General features: G+C 34.3%; 1 protein-coding gene across 6 annotated transcripts; it reads left to right on the forward strand.

Annotated features, from left to right (window-relative positions):
* The first annotated feature begins 6031 nt into the window (after window positions 1-6031).
* Window positions 6032-20496, forward strand: LOC130994745 (uncharacterized). Of its 6 annotated transcripts, none has more exons than XM_057919805.1 (11): window positions 6032-6428; window positions 8759-8987; window positions 9076-9174; window positions 10290-10394; window positions 11019-11135; window positions 11587-11673; window positions 12081-12188; window positions 12276-12371; window positions 12577-12723; window positions 18882-18939; window positions 19029-20496. In XM_057919805.1, exons 2-11 carry the CDS (start codon window positions 8865-8867, stop codon window positions 20060-20062), a joined length of 1974 nt encoding a protein of 657 aa, XP_057775788.1. In that variant the 5' UTR covers window positions 6032-6428; window positions 8759-8864; the 3' UTR covers window positions 20063-20496. The 6 variants fall into 6 exon arrangements, with proteins under 6 accessions (XP_057775788.1, XP_057775791.1, XP_057775792.1 ...); XM_057919808.1 differs by having other exon boundaries at window positions 6106-6428; window positions 11019-11126; XM_057919809.1 differs by having other exon boundaries at window positions 6106-6428; window positions 11019-11126; window positions 18882-18936.
* The last annotated feature ends 1803 nt before the right edge of the window (window positions 20497-22299 follow it).

Genomic DNA, 22299 nt, shown 5'->3' on the forward strand with positions numbered 1-22299 from the left:
AAACAATAAAATATCCAACAATAGTTTGAATTTATAGAATCAAAGCATCTCAAAAATACATAAAAGTGAAATGACGAGACTTTATAATATTTTGTATTTTTTTTATTTTTATATCTAAATATTCAATATTAAGTATTCGGGTTTCGGGCTAGCTCATCGGGTTAGTCGGGCCGACCCTATCGGGTGCCGGGCTATTCGATTACGGGTTAATCGGGTTGAAAATATTCAACCCTAAACCTCTCGGATGGCGGGTTAATCGGGCCAGCCTACGGGTTTCGGGCTATATTGACATCCCTAAGCACATACATAACATAATCACTGCATTTAAATCTATATACTTATTTCCATTAAAAAAAAAAAAAAAAAACCTGGGGGATCGTCTGACGTGTTGATTTCTTGTTGCAGGAATTGACAAATCGCAATAATTGATTTATCTTCGCCAATAACTCATCCACTTCACGATTCATATCGTCTCTTTGTATCAGTTTTTCTTTTTTCCTTTTCTAAGGTACGTAACGGTCAAAAAATAATTATATCTTCAAGCATAAAAAAATTCAATGAAAAAAAACGAATTTCACATATATCGACGGGAAAAAGGCTAAAACCAAATGTTTCAAAGATTTTGAATGAACAATGCAGAAAAAGAAAAGAATTGTAAACTTATTTGATCATGTTGTATTTATAGGTAAATACGATATGTCTTGACAAATTATAATATACTAAGTGGGAAAATAGATGGCAACTTCTTTAGTTGAGAACTTGAGAAATATCGAAATTGTCGATATATATGCATGCAAATTCAATATATATAACTTCAATATGATGGACGATATATCCTATGATCGAAACAAAGGGCATATTTAGTACACCATGTCGATGTCTATGAGGTTACAATTTACAAATAAATCGAATGTAGGAATCGAAAAATGTAAGTGTTAATAGGTAAAAATGTCAATATTTATATATAACACTTTTGTGAATGACATCAGAAAGTGTTAATAGGCCTGCAACGACTCTGCGCATGGTCAGTAAAATGTAAGTGTTAATAGGCCTGCAACGACTCTGCGCATGGCGAGCTCAAGATTGGCAACCTCCGCAACCTCGGCATTTGGAAACAGCACCGCAAGGCCTCAAGATTGGCGCGATGGCCATAGGCGAGGTTGCGACTCAATAATGTGGCTGATGAAATTAGATGGAAAAACGACTAAATATGATAATATTCCAACTGTGGATGGCATGTAACGACAGCGAGCGTGAGGCTGAACATGAGAGAGTGTGTCCTTCAAAGAAGTGAGAAGCGGCTGCGTTTCATAGAGAGAGAGAGAGAGTTGCAGTTGTGGAGATCCAGCTGCGGAGTAATGTAATGGGTAATGGGTCGATATCTTTTTTCTAGAGAAGATAGTGGGTTGTTTCATGTTTGGAGATAATGGGTGGTTTAAATTTTTAAGAGAAAATAACTGTTCACAGATTCATGGTTATCTCAAAAATAGTCAGCCACGTTTTTTTAAATTGCATAAAAAATTAGCGGTAAAAAATTACCGTTAAACTGCTCCTTTATATATAATATAGATTCACAACTAGAAATAATAATAGTCGTGAATTTGAGTTTTAAATCTTGAATTCTCAACTAAGCAATAATATTGGTTGTAAATACGAATTTGAAAGCTTGAATTCACAACATTTACTATTTCTAGTTGTGAAATCAAGCTTTAAAATTCATATTCACAACATAATAACTAGTATTGATTGTGAATTCAAGTTTAGAAATATTGTTAGTCGTGAATTCAAACTTTAAAATTCAGATTCACAACCAACACTATTTCTAGTTGTGAATTCAAGCTTTAAAATTCGAATTCACAACTAGAAATATTATTGGCTGTGAATTGTAGTTTAAAAACTCGAATTCACAACTAAAAAATCAGTGGATAATTTTAAAATTTTTTATGTGAAGGATAAAATGATAAGTGTAATTAATTTTAAATTTTTATTTTAATGAATAATTTTTATTTTTACAATTTCAAAGTGGCAATTTTTAAAATTCAATATTTATAGTATTTTAATGAAAATTAAAAAGAATTTTGAGATAACTAGATAAGTAACGAGCACAGAGAAAGGCATGCATATTGGGCTGGGTTTTGGGCCTTCGGGTCATTGCATCGGCCTTGTAAAAAAATAGGTCAATTATATTCACACAACCTCCTTTCTTTTCATAAATTTCAAATTAAAATACTCTTTTCACACATGTATACTTTTTCTCTTTCTCTCACTTATATTATTCTCTTAACTTGGATTCCACAAAATAGTTGTGCACGTTTCTTCGGTTTCTCATTTCATTTGGCCTTACATTATTACTAGCATCTGCATTTTTATAATGCATGAAAAATATTTTTATATATTATAAAATAAATATCAAATCAATTATTATATTTTAAAATATAATAAAAAATAAAATTTAATTAAATATATTTGAGTCGAATATTGAAAAAAAATCACAATAATAAAATTGATTTTATGAAGAGACAAAAAAGTAAAATAATGAAAACAAAAATAAAAATTAAAAATTAGATTTATTCGAAAAAAGATGAGAGAGGAAAGAGAATTTTTAAAAATTTTAATCTTTAAATAAATATAATTTTTACATTTTAAATCAAATATTTACATAAAACATACTATTAAATTAAAGCTCTTATCTTGATTTTTGATTTGATATGCATATTAAATATTTTATAATTAGTCAAATTTCACAACTAGAAAGAAAAAATAAAATATGAAGCTAAAGAAGAAGGAAATAAAATAAAATAAAATAATAATCTACAAATAAAACTTTAATTTATTATAAATACAAAATTATCATTCAATTTTGAAATCAATTTGAAATTGATTTTAAATGGAGATATTGCCTTTATAATATAGTAATCACGCCCTAAATATATGCAAGTTTTGCAACAGATATGGGAGTTGATTATTGTGAGAACTATATTGGTATGATTAGATATATATTTGCAATATTTATATTAATGTGCACAACTAACATATGAAATATTTTGATGTGTACAACTAACATATGAAATATTTCTACATTTGTTTATTATAATCAGGGTTAAGGTGCATATAGGCCCCTATAGTATAGGTTCTTATAGTGTATTGCCCATTCTCACTGTGTGTGCAAATTACCCTCTAAAGTTCAAAAAATCACACACTTAAATCCTCTCGTCCTAACGCCGTCAGTCAACGTTAGTCAATTTTTTTTAATTCAAAATCTGAGGCCCACCTGTAATAAAATAATCCAAATTAATAATCCAACCAAAAAACCTTCATCTCCCTGTCTCCGCCGCACTCCTCCTCCACCTTACCACCTCCCCATACCTCATCCCATCAATGGCGACAACGACAAGAGCCAACCTGCATCCAACAAAATCAATTCAGCATCTTTTCAATCTCTCACTTATTTTTTCAGACTTGAGCTCAATAAATCAATTTCACTCTCTCCATTGAAAATTGAGCTTGAAAAACCTATTTGACACCGTCATTAGAATTCTAGCATAATGGAGGTAAGAGTTGTTGTATTTTGACAAAACAAAGTATATAAAAATGAAAGGAGCCACTGCGAATAATGATTGAAGGGGATCAGGGTTGGTTCCATTGTCGCTGTAACCATAAATTAACTTGCATAAAACTACGAATTTTATACAAATTTGGATTTTGGAGGTGTCAGTTAAACCCATTGATGGAGGAAAATAAATATATTAATTTTCTTCAAAACTTTCGTGAGTAAAGTCATTGAACTGAAGCGTTGTCCATTCATAGCCACAAACTCTGAACTTTCCACCATTTTTCGAACCTGCAAATATCCATGGCAAGAGTCTTCCCGGAAGACGGTGCGCCTGGAAGAGAGGTCGCCGCACCACCACTCGGAGGAGTAAATCCAGTCGTCGTCCTTGGTGTGGCGGCGATTAATCGCCGTTGAGAAGCAGCAGGGGCTCGATTTTAGGTTGGAACGGTGTCGATTAATCCCATCAATGACCTCACCACCGCACCGCTCTTGTTGCCATTGATGGATTATTTTATTACAAGTGGGCCCCAGATTTCGAATTTAAAAAAAAAAATCGACTAACGTTGACTAACAGCGTTAGGACTTAGGAGTGTGCAATTTTTGAACTTTAGGGGGTAATTTGCACACACAGTGAATAAAGCGAGTAAACGCCATAAGGGCTTATACTTCAGGGCCTATATGCACTTTAACCCTTATAATTATATATAATGATAATGGTTATGGTAACTGTATGAACTAACTAATAATTCAATAATGTTAGGAAAAACAATAATTGTTCGAATCTAATGGAATAAATCAACAATGGAAATCTATGGGACAAGTCTTATTAACTATTCGAGTGAAAATTAACAACAATTATAGTAGTATTTATTTATTTATTTTTTTTGTAATTTTTGTTGTATACACATACACATAGGGGTTGATAAGTGAACACCACAATATAAAATGAGAACTGCGAAAACTACATTGATTTGTAATATTTCTATATTCTATGTGAAATTAACTGCACTCGAATAAAATAAAATAAAAATAAAATTTTCGCTTTCTTCATAATTTGAACCTTATAATCAAAAAATTAAAATTAATTTTTCATTCTCATTAAAAAAAAAATCATTTAAACCTCTCTATATATACATACATTTGAGCTGAGGGTGGCCAAAATGAGGAATTGAATTCTTTATCATTCATATGTCCGCGAAAGGGCACTGTAATTTTTTTATTTATTGATATTTGTGCATGAATTCATGGATTTATCATTTATGTAAAGTCAGCAAGAGGAGTGATAGACATTGTGTTAAGAAAGGGTGCCATATATAGATAAGTAACAATAGGCAAAAGTGCCCACTTCTTATGGTGAAATATTAAAAATGTCCACTTCTTATAAAAACTTGATTCTATACCCAAAATACATAAATTATCCTTGATGTCAACATTCCAAACGTACTTGTATGACAAATTGCATCATTTTTGTGTAAAGTCTTACACTTTTCTGACACAAGTACAAATATGTAAGAAAAATGTAATAAAAAGTAGTCTACTGTCGGAAAAGTAGGTTGCCACCCGAGGTTGCCGCCTAGAAAAGTAGCTTGCCGCCCGGGCGGCAAGCTACTTTCCGACAACTGACTTTTTTGTCTTGCAAGTACACTGATTGAGACATGAAGGATAATTTAAGTATTTTGGGCATAGAATCAAGTTTTTATAAGAAGTGGGCAATTTTAATTTTAAACTTAACAAGTGGGCAATTTTAATTTTCTCTCTATAGATAATGGGGCGCTGAGTTCTAAAATCAATATACTCCCCCCTTTCACGAACCTTGACCATTTTTTTTTTTGGACACAAATTCTAAAAAGTTAATATTTGTATGTTCTTATTTTAGAATTACAATAGAATATCTAATATATAATCTAACAAACAACTCCGCACACAGACATGATCTTTACACTACACAAAGGTGGAAAAACAACCGCAGGCAGGCGAAACCACTACCTACACAAAGGTGAGAACACTACCCACATAATAGTGAAAAAACTACCCGCACGCAAGCGAGGACTAAACCCGATCTCTCATAAATGAGAGTCTTTGCTAAGTATGATAGATGAAAAAGTAAAAAAATAAATAAAAGAATTTTTTTTACCATATAAATAAAATGCTCAAACTTCATGAGATAACCCAAAAAGAAATACTGTTCAAGTTTCGGGGGACGTAGGGAGTACTTTTTTGAAATACTCTGAAATCAAATACCAACACCTTAAAAATCTACGAAATTTTGTTATGTCCGAATTCCCCTAATTTCTCTAGAAAATCCAAATCTTCACCTGAAATTGTCAGTTCCCACCAAATTATTCTTTTCAGTCTCACTTTTATATGTTTGTTTTCTTTTTAATAGACTCGTTGTTTATTTTAAATAAAAAATGTATTTAATTAGTGTGGACCATATTTGTATGTAACAAGCGAGGAGAGATGGAGTATATCTTTGAATTTTTTTGTTTTTGGGTTCTTGAGGTTTTGCCTATTGCATTTAAGAATAGAGTCAATTAACCCACCGATAAAAAAGAAGTGTGTTGAGATTTTTTTTCCCGATGAGCTCAACTCAAGTGTAGCAGTAGAAGTTTATGTAAACACGTGTATAAAAAGCCGAACATTTCTTTTCGTCCAATTTCGGCAGACCCACCTTCCTCCATTTCAACCCATATAAATATTCAATTTCCTCTATTTTCTCACACAAATAAAATCTTCGCCCAACTCCTCTCAAAGAATTTCAATAAACGGTGTGAATCTCGGAATTCCGGCGGAAATGGTTGCCGAGGTGTCGCCGGAGTGGCTTCCTCCTGGCTTCACGGTGAAGACTAAGTACAAGTCTGGGAAGAAAGTTAAGGTGAATTTTTCTTTTCTATTTTCAGCTTGTTTAGGAAATAAATTGAATTATTTTAATTCATTTTTACTGTGTACGACTTTGAGTTGCTGAATTTGGTGAACTGTTGGATGAGAAATGGAAAGGAATTTTCGTTTTTGCAAGTTAGTCATTGAAGCTGTGGAGCTCTTAATTAGAGGGTTTTGGCATCTTCCAATCAAAATTAGGTTTTGTATTGTTACTTGACTTCGTTGAACGGCTGCATGTTGAAGTGGGAGCAGCTAGATTGGTTTTGATTTCATTTTCATTCCTACTGGCTTCGGCCTGGCTATGTGGATTAGAGTAAGACCGATACATAGGAATGATTCGTGGTGTAAAGTTGTGATTTTTATGAGGTCATATGTATTGTGGAACGTATTTGAGTTGAAACTTTTATTCGATTTTTTTTTTGTGTGTGTGTTGGGATTGCATGGTGAAACCGAATTGGAGGATTGGGTAAATTTAGTTCCCATTCTTTCAGTTGGCGGTGGTTCTTGTAGAAATAAGCGATATTTTGCAGCTATCGTGGCGCTATATTGATAGAATTCGGGATGTTGGTGGGTGTTCTGTTGAGCTGCGACTCATATGCTAGGGTAGGTAGTTATTATGCAGGCGAAGGCTGTGAACTGGAAAATGAGTGGTTCACTTTGTAAGCGAGCTTTCGACTCTTAAAGAATCCCAAGACTTCTGTGTTTGGGGACATCTCTCAGAACCAATGGCATATGCTGGAGGAGTGTGGTGTATTAGATTCACATGAGCCACATTAGGCTGTTTGGTTTGCAGTTATATATAAAAAAGTATGCAACTTTGCTACGAGTCTGTTCATCAGTTTTTACGTGGTACGAACTATTTAATATACGGATATACTGGAATTAAGATGAGTGTGACTATAGTAAGAATCTTATCTTATTATTAAATCCCCTCAGCTTGCAATTGGTTACCATAAGATTCTGAATTAGCCATGCAGCAGTGTGAAATTGCAGTACTTCCGGTGGATATGGAGTGGTCTAATGACGACATATTTCCTAAAGTGGACTGTCTGCTTTATACGGTAGGTAATTAGACAATTAGGAAATATGGCCTACATGATAAAGCTCAACCCTTTAACTCTACAAATAATGGATTATATTTTAGAATTCAATAATCATCATTGTCATCGTTCTTCTTCCTAGCATAATATATGTACACGTGTCAGCAGATTTTAGTAACCGCTACAGTATATTCACGTGTAAAGCATGTTGAATAAATAGCTGACTATTCATGATAGGGCTCGAAGTAAGATATGCAAATTATTGTCTTTTTTTATTCCTTTCCTTTATGAGATCATAAGTTATATAGAAACTTGTTTTTGATTTTCATAAATGAGTGGATAACTGAGAGAATATAAAGCAAATGGAAGTGGAACTGATGGCTTAAAAAACTCAGATCTTTGGTGTAAATTTGACTAATTGTGTTTGAATCTCTTTTTTGTGTGGGTGTGAGTACACATAGAATTAGAAAAAGGACGTAAAAGTAGAATTTGAATTTTAATGGAGCTTCAAGATGTGTAAGTGACAATTGATAAAAGCACAAAAAGTAGCTAAGGACTCATTAAGAGAAGAACTATCAGTATGAGACCATTCTTTTTCAGTGAGATACAACTGTTACAAGGAATTTGCTGCTATTCTTATTTATTTATTTATTATTATTATTATTATTATTATTATTATTATTATTATTATTATTATTATTATTATTATTATTATTATTATTATTATTATTATTATTATTATTATTATTATTATTATTATTATTATTATTATTATTATCGTGCTGTTCATGTGTTGTCCCTAAATTACAACACATTTTAGAGATGATCCACCTAGAAAAGGAGGGGTGTTGATTGTTGGCTGGTTGGGGGAATAAATTCAAGACTGCAGGCTGTTAAGTGAATTTCATTTTCTCCATGCTATCCATTTACGTTTATGTTCATGTCATATTTCGGGCACATTGCAGTGGTGAGTTGCATCTTGATCCTTTGGCTGACTCAAAGCATAGAATTGATAACCCAGTGATTGTTCATTCTGAATTGCAGTCATAGTCCTGAAGAAGGAAAAGGTGATGACTACTTTTGAAGGAAAAAAAAAAAAAAACTGATGGGTCACATGAGGGTTGGGGTTCGAACCCTCACCCACCCACTTATTCCTTCTGTAATATGATTCAAATATTTAAAAATATACAAATAAAAATAGAAATGAAAAGAATTATCTGTCAGATAAGTGCACTACAATTTAATACCAAAGAATTCTCACTTATATCGTGTCTTATTGCTGCAGTACTATTTCAATGTTGCAACGGGTAAGAAATATTATTCCAAGAGTGAGGTCATTCGTTGTGCCGCAGAATGCAACAGTGGTCTGCTTGTTACACCTCAAACAATAAATGCTGATGATGATAATGGGCCCTCCTCGTCTAACAAAGTTGACAACAGTCTTCTTGTTACACCTCAAACAAAAAATGCTGCTGACTGATAATGGGCCCTCCTCATTTAACAAAGTTGATGCGGTAAATTTTCACACTAATTCATTGTAGATGCTCACTTCTTCTGAACAGTTTCTCTGTGTTTAAATGTAAAAAAACGTATCTTTTATAGATATCAGAAAAAACAAATGATTCGGCATGGTTGCCTAATGGATGGACAGTGGAAGAAAGAACAAGAAAGAGCGGCTCAGCATATGGATCATCATACAAGGTCTGTAATATACATAAGGGGTAATTCTTTTTTTCAATCATTAGCAGTTTAGTTCCTATGTTGAAATCTCTAATGCCTGAGAAAACACAATTGGGAAGGTCACCAAATTACCAAATTTCTGCAATTAGTCAATTTATACCTATATAAACCTAAGTGGATCTATAAGTTTACATAGTCATGCTCTCTTGGCACACACCAAAAACTTTCAATTCATAAAGAATGCCAGGTGTTTTGGTTAGTGCAGCAACTGATTTGGTCAAATCTCCTTTGTCGTGTGCCTTATTTAGCTACAGTTCCTGTGTCTATGTAGTTGAAGTCTCTGTTTGAATATATGCATTAGACAGGCTCAGCAATTTTTCGGAATGGGGGCTTAAATTAATTTAGAAAAGTTTACAATCTTTATGTTCAGCTTCTTGATTACAAATTTTTATATGCCGTTATCAATTAATTAGACTACTCTGCACCTTCTTTCATCCCAGTGCTGTAAGTCATGGACAGCGCATAGCTAAATATAATGGATCGTAGAACACTAATGTGCAGTAGAATGAGATCTGGGCAATGGTGATCAATGTAGAAATGCATCTGAGCTGTAAGAAAATGGAATTGATCTTACAAAATCCATGAAGCCATGCAAGATGATTGGAGAGTTTCAGCACTGATTTTCACAAGGGAGTTAATCATTATTAGTATTTTGGATTTGTAGAAGTTTCGTAAGGGACTCCATTTCACGGGCTGCAGTGATGAAATGGTAGCAAGTTGAAATGATTTCTGGTTATCAATAGTTCTAATGGATTTCATGTGGTGATGTTAATATAAAAGATGAGATACTTGATAGACCTTTTCTTATAGCTCAGTTGTTTACCTGTTTTATTATATTTTGTCTCTCCTTCCCTCACTGGTGTCAAACTATTTCTTGGGCATTCCTTTGAGGAGTTTCTTAATATAATATTCCCTATTTTATTATGAAGTTCAGCTACAAGTCTGGTAGCTTTGATCTTTATCTTTTAATCACTCGAGACTATAGAGTTATGTTACATTGTTATACATACAGTTACTATAACCATTGAATTTCTTACATTTGGTTTTTTTGTCTGCTTACTCTTGTATTCTTGCAGGTGTATACTGAATCATCAACCGAGAAGAAACTTTATTCTAAAGCATCTGTCATTAGATACTTGAATGATGTAGCTCATATTGACATCATGACTCAGCAAAATAAAGTATGCACTGGATCTTTTATTAAATCATTGCTCTTGAACTGTAATATTCCTCTTTTGCTCTTCTCGTGCATTTGGTCCTTGGAGAAGGTTGTGAATTCGAAGGCTTTTTGTCAATATTGAATTTAACCTTTTGCCTACACTTTTGGGAAAAAGACAAGCAAAAGCATGGGTGAATATTTATAACTTGTTAAGGTCAATCTTGGTGCCCAATCTCCAAAAGGTTTCTGGAGGTCTTGCCCTTGATAAATAATCAAAAGGTGGTGGTGGTATTACTGAAAGTATTTTTAAAGTCGTGTTGAATTTGCAAAATCGGGCAAAAGTTATTGATTGATTTGGCAATCATCCCTAATTCTTAATGCCTGCTTCTAGTTTCCGTCACATGTTGAGTTTGCTTCAAGCTAGATACTGTTTGTTAGTTATTTTTACTTGAGACTTGAGATAAGGATGTGTTTTTTAGTTTAAGTTTTTAAATTATAGTTGATTTTAGGAGACACTAGATGGATACTTCATTTGCAAAATTTTGGTTTGTGATTCAATTTGATAATTTTAGAGCATTGATCGTTGATGTTTATTTTTCGCTTCCTTTATCTTCTAATTAGTTTTGGGTGCTAATAATCTTATCAGAGTGACAATGTGGATGAGCCACTTCCAGACAAGTCACTGCAGATATCACCCATGACAAATACTGGTAGCATTTCTGGAAAGAAAAGGAAGGCCAACTCTCTTGCCAAGGTTTCTGCTGTAATGACCTCAAATACTTCATAGATTTGATATGATAGAATCATGTATTATAAATAATTAAGCTTTTGAGATTTTCAATATTTCTAGATTAGCCTTTGAAAGCAGAACTATCTGTGAACTGCCACATTTTTTGATTATAGACTACTTGCTTTACATAACATTTATTTCAAATCAAAGATTTTTCTTTGAGAACTGTTTCAAATCAAAGATTATTTCATTGTTTATTTTTACTTTAGGAGGTAAGAGATAAATGATGGACGGTTCATTAATTTTAAGTTTTCTCTTTTCAGTTTTATTGAACTTTTAGGTGACAGACACTAGATGGATGCTTCATTTTGTTAAGTTTGCTTTATGTTTCCTTTTGATAATTGATTCTCTGATTTTATATATTTTTCTACTCTTTCTAATATATCTGATTGGGTGTTTATTTATTGAAAATGTGGATGAGAAGGTTCCGGAGAAGTCACCACAGATCACATCCACGACAAGTACTCATGGTACTCATGAACAGGGAATGGAGGGAAACTCTGTTGTAAAGGTTTGTGCTTCGATACATGCATCCTAGGTCTAAGTCTACTACAGCTGAGCTTCTGATGTATTAAGGTTTTCTAGGTTATCTTTGAGAGCACAAATGCCTACAACTTGCCTGATTTGTGAATATTATATGTTTTATGTAGAATTTGCTTTAAATCACAATTGCCTACGACCTGCTGATTTGTGAATATTATTATTTTTATGTAAAATTTGCTTTAAATTTTAAGATAATATTTCTAATTTTATTTTTACTTGGGATAAGAGATAGTAGATTGATTTTTAGTTTTAAGTTGTTTAGTTTTACTAGGCATTAGAAGCCAGTGAATGGATGCTTCACTTGTTGAACTTTATTTTGTGTTCCAATTGACAATTTTTCTTATAGTATTGATTCTCTGATACTTATTCTTTCAGATAGACAATGTGGGTGAGCCCTTTTCAGACACATCCCCACAAGTCAGATCCACGACCAATAATGGCGGCATTCGTAAAACGAAAAGGAAGATCAGCTCTTTTGTGACGGTTTGTGCTGTGATCAGTTCAGTACTTATTCTAGATCTGATAAAACTATCTAGTGAATTTCGCTTCTGATATTTCGAGGCTTTGTAGGTAGCCATTGAGAGGACAGCTGCTGATGATCTGCCTGATGGCTGGATAAAAGAAATCAGGACAAGCAAATCTGGGGATAAGATTAGAAAAGATCCGGTAATTGATTTCTTGAACCTTAAATTAGTTCATCAATTAGCTCAAAATCTTTATGACAATTTTGGCTTTCTTTATGGTGATTTCCTCTCTGCGTTTTTCAAGATCTCTTCTGTTAATTCTTATATCGTATTACTATACATATATTAGTTGGGATTAGTTCCTTGGTTTGCTAATCGATCCTGAAAGGTTTGTGGGATTCCTGCAGTATTACACAGATCCAGCCAGCGGTTTCATGTTTCGTTCTAAACCAGACGCCTTGCGGTATCTGCAAACCAAAGATATTGGTAGCTGCGCTTGCAAGCCACTGAAAATGGAACTGGATGATATCAAACCGATTGAGGAGAGAAACCATGTGAGTTTTCTTTCTTGGTCATCCTCATCTATAGAGTTATTTTATCCTTTCTGTGAATTTCCCCGGTTCATTTCTTCAGTTCCATGGTACACTCTGGCCATAGATAGATCTATAAGGACATGAATTGAAGTTGATATACATTTGAAATTGCTCCAAATTATCAAAAAACATCAATCAAGACTATTTGTTTACAAGTTAAAGACACGTGGAAAGCTTTTTCATGCGATCCAAGGCTAATCGAAGTGTGTGTGTGATGACAGATTACAAGGATTGATATATGTACTTGCATGATAGATGGTCATTCATTACCTGTCATATGTAGACAGCTATACAACTTCCGTTGAAGTGTCAAAAACCTTTTCTTGTCCAAACTGGCTGGTCAACAATAACCTGAATGTCATCAGAGTATGTTGTTTATGAAAGAAGCTAAAATTTCCTGATATTTCTATATTTAGGGGTCACAGATGTCCGTAATTGTGGCCAGGAATGAATATCAGTATTAGCTAGTTTATGGAATAACTTAATTAAACATTTATCAAACATTGGGAAAATAATCGTTAAATGTAAAAAAAACTGAAAATGTCGAGAAAATGTGGATTCTGTGTGTGTGTGTGTGTCTTTTTTCAAATTTGGGGACACCGATATTGATATATTGACCAGTATCTATTACTCCCTCCGTCCCCTAAATATATGCAGGGAATCTTTTGGCACGAGTTTTAAAAAAGTTATTGAGTATATTGATAGTGGAAAGAGTCCCACATTGAGGTATTGTAAAGTTGATTATGGGTAAATAAGTGTATTGTACTAATGATGCAGAGTTCTAGCAATATGTCATAGGAGGGTTTTGAAGTTCTATTAGAGTGCCCTTTCTTTTTTCCTTTACTATTTATTTATTTATTGATTTGCAAATTTTGGGTGACTAGGTTGAGCATGTTTTGTGATTTAGAAACGATACATTCATTGCCTATTTCTGTATAAATGGTTTTACCTATTTTTGTGTGTGTATATATATATAGGGAAGAGCTACAATAAAAACAACTCTTAAAATAAAAACTACAAACCAGCAAAAATGTATGAATTTTTTGTAGAACACGTATGAATTCACTGTATAAAGGTATGAATTATGAAAAATAATTTTTTTGCTACCTATGGGATTCGAACTGAGGACCATGAATTCATCAAACAAGCTGATGAATCAACCGTAGATCTTTGATGATCTAAGGGCTGAAAATGGTTCCTATTTTATACAATAAAATGTGTTTTTATTATAGCCCTCCCCTATATATATATTTGTGATCCATATAGATAAAATCTATTGAATTTAGTTACTACTTTGAAGTTCTAAATGCGGGCTTATATCGCATGCTTGCTTGTGTGTTTGGAAGCTGCCTGACTAAGAGTCTTACTCAGAGCTAAATGTGATTGAAAATGAATGGATTTAAGGGGTATTTGTCTGTAACATTATCAAAATTGAATATTGTAGATTTAGCACTTCATCTTCTCAATTAGTTATCTAGGAACAATCATTGTCTTGATGTCCAATGAGTTGCTTCGTTCATTGATCCATGAAATTTGACTGCTACGATGCATTAAAGGTTAGAAATGTAAGAGCATAACAAATCAAAATTAGTTAACTTCTAAATACCAAAGGAATTTGCGACCGTGATATGTGATACGAGGAGCTTGTTTTTTGGTTGGAGTAACAACCGGCGATTTCGTATTGATGATGCACAGTTCTAGGAATTTAGCAAAGAGGTTTTTGAAGTTCTACTAGAGTGCTCTTTCATTTATCCTTGATGTTTCTTCATTTTAAGCTTTTGGGTGATGATGATGTGGAACAACTAGCTGATGCATATTTGATGATTAAGGATTGAGCGAAGGTCAGTTGTCAGCGCAATCTCAAATGCGCATAACTTTTGACGTTGAGCTCATAATCTCTATGATAAGATGTTTTCCAAAGTAGTATAGCCTGCTTCATCTTACCCCAAATTCCATAGTTTTAGGCCTTTTTCGGCCCTTTTCGTAATTATTTTTTTGGTTAGGATTTTGATTCATTTTCGAAATAGGGTCTGTTTTTAGGTTTAAATACTTGTTAGATGTTTATGAGGTAGACTTTGATATAACTATTGAGTTTTCAATAAATTTTGTTTTTCGTTGAAGTGCATTTGTCGTCTACGTATTAGTTGGTAGCATCACGGGACTTGGCCTTTTCCTTGTTGATGGCTAACAATAGAGAACCTTCTCTCCGTGACGTGTTCAGAGAGGTACAAGCCTTTGCAACAGAGTTTTAAGAGCTAGTTGTCGTGGTAAACAAACAAGATACAAGAGGGGTTGGAGGCTATCCTGTTTATCCAGATGGTGGAGATGGTGGAGATGGAGTCGAGGGAGTTCCTCAGACCCGTCAAAATTGTGGGGGAACCCCAAGCACCCCTCGTGCAAATCAAATCCCCGAGGATGATTCTTGTGATGAGAAAGTAGCCTAGCTGTTCGATAGGAATCTTAACACTAATCATAGGGAGAATCGGTAATGTAGGCAGGATGAATTTTAATTAAAGGCAGATTCTTCGATTTTGCTGGAATACTTGGGGAGAAACAGGTAAAGATGGTGGCCTATCATTTGGAAGAAGAAGCATCGTTGTGGTGGAAGCAAGTTCATAACCAATGAAGGCGTTTGGGGAAGCAACCGATCAGATAGTGGATGAAGATGAAGAGGATGATTAGGCTAGATTCCTTCCTCCAGATAATGAGCACCTCTTGTAATTCCATCAAATATTAGACATTGGTACAAGGACAAAAATCTGTCGCTGATTATACATCAGATATTCAGCTCCTAGCATCCATAAAAATATGATGGAGATGAAGGCCAACAAGTTGCGAAAGTCGTGCATGGAAACCAACAACCTGTGACAAAATCGGGTGCCAGAGTATTCTTACTCTTTGCGAGGCTTACAATATGGTGCCGCGGGTTGAGTCCATGGGATTTTGATATTTTTATGGTACAGAGGAGGCTCATGGAAATTTTGGGAATTCATTCAAACCAAATTCTAAACCCACTGTGGAGAATGCTTCCAGTACTGGAAAGGAAGTAGTAGAAAAGGAGCTTGCGAAGTAACAACATAATAAACCCTACACAAAACTAACTGGGGACAAGTGCTATAGATCCCAGGAATTTGCATATCAATCGAATAATTGCTAATGACGCCATCTGGTTGATGTGATGACTATGATGATGAACATGAACAGACCCTAGTGGTTCGAAAAATCCATTGAAGGGATGATTCATAGCGGAATGCGTTATTTCGAACCACGTGCATGATTTCTAATCAGATGTTCAAGTTGATTATTGATAGTGTTGCGACAATATCATCTCTGAAAAATTAATAATACATTGAATTTGCCTGTGGAAAAGCATTCCAAGTATCTATAACATTTTAGTAATGTGCAGATTACTAATGATGAGGGAATCAAAGTGATTCAATCTGAAGATTGAATAATCTCAGTAATTCTTGCATTCATCTGTCAAGGATTTGATGCCAAATGTCCAATATACTAGGGAATTACACCTCAGTAGTCAAGGCAAATGTCCTCGGGTAATCTCATCCCTCCATTGGAAGATATGTTGGACCATCTGTTTGGGGTAATGGTTTTGAGCAAAATAGACCTGCAAAATGGATATCATCATATCCGCATCAGACTGGGAGATGAATGGAGGACAACTTTCAAGACAAAGGAGGCTCTGTAAGATAAAGTTACGTCGTCTCAACAAGAAAGGAACAACCTTTTATAGGAGTATTCTTTTAGTAAGCGGTAAAATTCCAAAGACAGAAGAAGCAAGCTATCCCCGATAAAGTTACGTTGTCTCAACAAGATAGGAACAACCTTTTATAGGAGTATTCTTTTAGTAACCGGTAAAATACCAAAGACAGAAGAAGCAAGCTATCCCCGCCCCGACGGCTTGGTCTCGCTCCCTTCCCGCACTACTACTCCCCGGATTGCTCCTTATGGACGAACTTAGTATGAATGGCTCATTGTACCATTTAGAATGTCAAATGCCCCTAGCACTCTGATGCTGTTAATGAATGAGGTGTTAAAGATGTTTATGGGTAAATTCATTGTGCTATATTTAATCTCTAGCACTAACAATGATAAGCATATACATCACATGGGTAAATTCACTTGTGTCTAGTTTTGATTGTCTTGCAGGTTAATTAGGGTATTATGTCATATTTTGTCACAACATATGAGTTCAATCACGAAAATGTCCCAACGTATGGACAATTGCAAGAGAGTACCCAATGCTTCAAAAACATCACTTTTTGTGTCCCAAAAATGATTTCCAGCGCCTGGAAGATGATGTGTCGTGCCGTAGAGCGCATGTGACATATCTGACGTGAGGACAAATAATGACTGGAGCATGAATTAAATTATATCAAATTTTGTCCGAAAGTTTGAGCTTGATCATAAAAATGTCCAAATTTAAGGATAATTCCAAAAAACTACCCAACGATTTCAAAAAAATCACGCTTGGTGTCCCAAATATGATTTCCAGCGCCAAGAGATGATGTTTCTTGCCGGGCTGCGCATATGGCGTATCTGATGTGACAATAGTTCCACGGGGAGAGCACCTTTAGTGTTGTTCATTAGTTGCAGCAGAAGAAATATGGTCTTTATTGCGCAATATCAATGATAATGCTTATGTTGTGGTTCTGTGTCTGCGTCACTCAATGGGAATATAACGTATGTTTAATGTATGTGTCTGATTTGTATTGTTATTTTCCATCGAACTTAGATCACTTGAGGTTGAGGTTTTCTATTTTCAAGTGGGGGAGACTGATGTGGAACAAGTAGCTGATGCATATATTTGACGATTAAGGATTGAGCAAAGATGGTTGTTGGTGGGATTCAAAATTGCGTATAAACGCGCATAACTTCTGACGATTAGTTCGGAATCCCAAATTCCATCGTTTGAGGCTATTTTAATTTTCTTGTTCATTTTTGAAATTAATTTCTTTTAGAATTTTGATTTCTTTTCGAAGTAGAGTTTGTTTTTAGTCTATAGATAGATGTTTTATGAGGCAATCTTTGATATCGTTATTGAGTTTTTAATAAAATTTTGTTATTCATTAAGGAGCGTTCGCCATAATTCAATATTGTTGATATGCAATGAGTGGGCAAAGCTCTTTGATTTTGTGGTAAATTTATATCCAACAATAAAATAAATGAATTGAGTTATCAAGGGATAGAACATGCAAGTTGGAGATGCATTTAGATGGTGTTTGGTTGAGCTTATAAGTTCCTTAACTTATAAGATGTCTAGGATCTTATAATCTCTTAAAAAATGATCGACAAAATTATCTCATAAACAACTATTAAAATCTAAAAAAAATCTCCACCAACTTATAAGTTAAAATAAAAAATAAAAAACCATCAATCTCAATTTATTTTTTCATGTTCTTATAAGCAACAATCAATTTACAAGAATAACCTTATTATATTTTGTTATGGGCCGCATAAACCCTTCTCATTTCATTTTTCCTTGATTCGTGATTCTCTCTCTCTCTCTCTCTCACCAATTCTTATCCAACTTATAAGCTCAACTATCTAAATACTTGGACAACTAATAAGCCCTTTAGACATTACTTATAAGATTTTAAAACATCTATAAAGATGTCTAAAATAAGCTTAGTTAAACACTCTTAAGGTTTTCAATAGTTATTCCACTTTTGTTGAAGTCTGATAAGGATGTTTCACAAATCTTTGCAAGTTTACTGCTCATGTATGTCTAGTGCTAATCTGTGCAACCAAATATTAGTCCCCTACGTCTCTGTGTGTATAGTGAGTATGTGTTTGTTTACTTTTAACCTGCACCAAATATGCACATTTCACTTTGTTATATATTTTCCTTGACCTTTCCTTGCTATATTTCAATTTTTTTTAATTGCCATAGATTGCATATTGTGCATTCTATTTCATTGCAGCATGAATGAAGAGAATGTTATGATATTTCCCTTCGCAAAACGAGAAAATAAGCGATACAGCTAAAATTGTCATATGCTTTTTATGTGCATCTTTGTTTTGGTTTTTCCAAATTTTCGTGCTTTTTCCTATTACACCATTTCCTGCAGAGTTAGTTTTTGAAATATCTATTTTCTGTTCAGTCTTCAACTCCAGCTATGCACGAAAGGCGGCCTTTTCTTGGTGAAGAATCAAATGGTGGTAAGAATAATCTAGTTTTACATCGAATGCTGTTACCCTTTGAACAAACTCGCGTAGCTCTGATGGTTCGGTTTAATTGTCTTGTGCAGGTGCAGAAAGTCTGGGGATGAAGAGCCCAGCGGGATCTGACACCAAGACTTTGAAACAGCAGCAAGCTGGCCAAGATAGTGTCGAAGTTATTGCAGTTGGGGCTCACTATCGGGGAGATGAAGTTTCATGTGAAAATTCTAACAAGAGTGCCAAAATGGGAAATAACCCTGAACCAGAAAGCGACGTCTCTATAAATGCCGTTAGAGTTATAGCCGTAGATGCAGCTACGAGTTCACCTGTGGCTGATCCCTCAAGAAATAAGGCCGGCTCAAGAAAATCCAAAAAAAGAAGGGAGCTGAGCACGCCATTACGGACTTCGAAAAGGCTTGCAGGTTCTGAACCTGAGACACAACCCAACTTCGGTTTGAATGAACGCTCTCTAAGGGCTTCTCTGAGAGGATCCACTGCTAAAGAAGTTGATGCTTCTCCCATTGTTCCACTTGAGGCTTCAGATATTCCTCAGACATCGAATATCGAGCCAGCCAAAGAGGTGGTAGAGCATGCAGTTACAGGCGAGGAAACTCATCAAGATGTTACTCAGCCAAAAGAAGATGAAAAGCCTCCTCCTGCAGAGGGCTCAACTGTTCCAGAAGAGCAGTCTGGTGGGACAGAGACAGCTAGTATGAATCCTCTCGTTGATGATCAACAATCACAAGCATCGCAGCTTTGCTACGATTTTGGGGACTCTTGGTCCGATCCATTGGAATTTGCCTTAAAGACTCTCAGGGGGGAATTACCGATTGAGGACACCCTGACATTTCCGAGTTGCTTCAGGGACCCGCTCGACACAGCTTTCAGTCAGAGTGACGGATGCTTGAAGCAGCCGCAGTTTGACGCCCCCATCAACTTCCAAAGTGAATTCGCGTCCCCTTCTGAATCTTCAAAGAAACAAAATGCTGTTGATCCGCCGCCAGCCGCTCCACCGTCATTCTCTGCCCTTGGGAATCTCGGTTTCAGTTCCTTTGGTGGCTTCAACTTCCAGCCTAGCGCAGAGGTTGGGAAGAAGGATTCCAAGACCAACTTTAACCCTTAGAAGAAACAAAAGAAAACAAGCAAGCTGGACCAAAGGTTAGATTCTAACAAATATGCTAAAACTTTTGTGGGTCTAAGCAGAAGGTTTGCTGTTGATGAATTTTTTGGATTAGTGTTCTTATGCTTTTGGCTAAAGTTGCAAAAAATAGAATGTCGTCGCATTTCTCGTAACCTCTAGGCTATGGAGAAGTATGGTCGCTTTTGATGATTTGGGATTAAACTGATGATATAAGTGATGAATGTTTTGGGTCTACATGAACACATTTATGCAACTATGAATCGATATTTTCTGTGTAAATTTCATATTGGCATCTTTTGTTGTAGACCTTGTTTTATGTATGTTTGCTGGGTAGGCATATTTGGAATGGTCAAGTGTAACTACTTCAATTGTGTCTTTTGTTTCTTGATTTGTATTTATTTTGTGTTTGTGTTTAATTCATCAATGTACATTTCAGTGCATTTTCTGTGCATATGTGGTGTATTAAGATAATAAAATATGATATATGGAATGTAGCATCTTATTGGTATTCTTGAAGTTTGAAGACAGTGCAAGATTTTATTCAAAATGCAGCAAGAAATAAGCCAAAAAGGGCTAAAAATCACAAATGGCTGATAGTATCATCAGTGGCGTTGACAATATCTGTGTCCCACATCGCACTTATAGTAGCTTATATAGAGTCAAGTGGAGAACTATATAAAATAATTGCATACAATAATTTTTTCAATTACAATCATGGGTCTATAACTCGTGTGTGTCGGGTTGTCATCGTGTCCCATATTGCACTTGCAGTAATTTCTACCCAACAGAGTGGAGAGCTATATAAAATGATTAATTATTTTTTCAATCAAAATTATTTCTTTTTTGATTTGGTGAAGTAAATAGCTTATCTATTGATTATGAATTTGTATGCATTGAGACAGTTAAAGTTGTATGTGTGGCATAATTTTTTTTAAATATTCAAAACACACAATATGAGAAAAAAGTTGAATTACTAAATACTACTCCCTTCGTCCCAGCCCAACAGGCTCAGTTCTTTTCGACATAGAGATTAAGAAACTTACTTTAGTAAATGGTGTGGTCCACACAATTTTAACTGTTTAAGTACATTCCTATTTTTTGTTAATTACCTTTGCTTCCCTTATCTCATTTTAGTAAAAATAATTATTTTAGGGTAAATATCATGAAAATCTCTTACATATACCCACTTTATCAAAAATACCTTGAAACTATCAAAATGTTCTCTAAACCCTCAAACTATCAGATTTTTATTAAATATATCCTGCATCTATTTTTCGGTTACCAGAAACGTGATGTGGCTCTCCGGATGCCACAATGTAATTTATATTATATTTTTTTTAATGACATGGAAAAAACGACTTCGTTTCGTAACATATTCTATCGTGTTTATCCCTAATTCTAGGTTATTAGCGTGAATTTCAAACACGATAGGAGTGAATTTTAAATTTCAGAGTGAATTTTTTAAATGATATGGTACGAAACATGTCGTTTTTGCCATTACATTTTTAAAAAATAGAATATAAATTACATTATGGCATCCGGCGAGCCACATCACGTTTTTTGTGACCGAAAAATAGATGCGGGATATATATTTGATAAAAGTCTGATAGTTTGAGGGTTTAGAGAACATTTTGAAAATTTCAGAATATTTTTGATAAGGCGGGTATACTTCAGGGGTTTTCATAATATTTACCCATTATTTTATCGTAAGGATTTTATTTTAAGAAAAATTATCCACTTTTATTTTTTCATTTTAAGAAATGATTTTTTTTACAAAAAATAATTATTTTAAAATAATTATTTTTTGTAACTTTTTATTTTTAAAAAATAAAAATAAAATAAGAATTAAGAAGTCCCTAATTATTTCTAATTTTAAATTGGGCCTATTGGAGTGGGACGTCCCAAAAAGGAAAACGAGCCGATTGGAGTGAGACGGAGGGAGTATAAAATATTAATTTAAAAATTTTGAAAATAATATATTTAAAATTTACATAACGAAAGTAAATATAAAATAGTGATTATTAAATTACGTAATAACAAATTTTATAATTCTTTTCTACTTATCTAAGATCTACTGTTCCACATAAGGATGACAATGATTTAGATCTGGATCACATCTTGCTAGGTTAAAATTTATATTCGGGTCTAGATTTTGTATGGATTCATCGAGTTCAAAAAAATAAAATATAGATGTAGATTCATAAGATTCACGGGATCTC

This window comes from Salvia miltiorrhiza, chromosome 7 (genome assembly GCF_028751815.1).
Source record: "Salvia miltiorrhiza cultivar Shanhuang (shh) chromosome 7, IMPLAD_Smil_shh, whole genome shotgun sequence".
NCBI lineage: Eukaryota > Viridiplantae > Streptophyta > Magnoliopsida > Lamiales > Lamiaceae > Salvia > Salvia miltiorrhiza.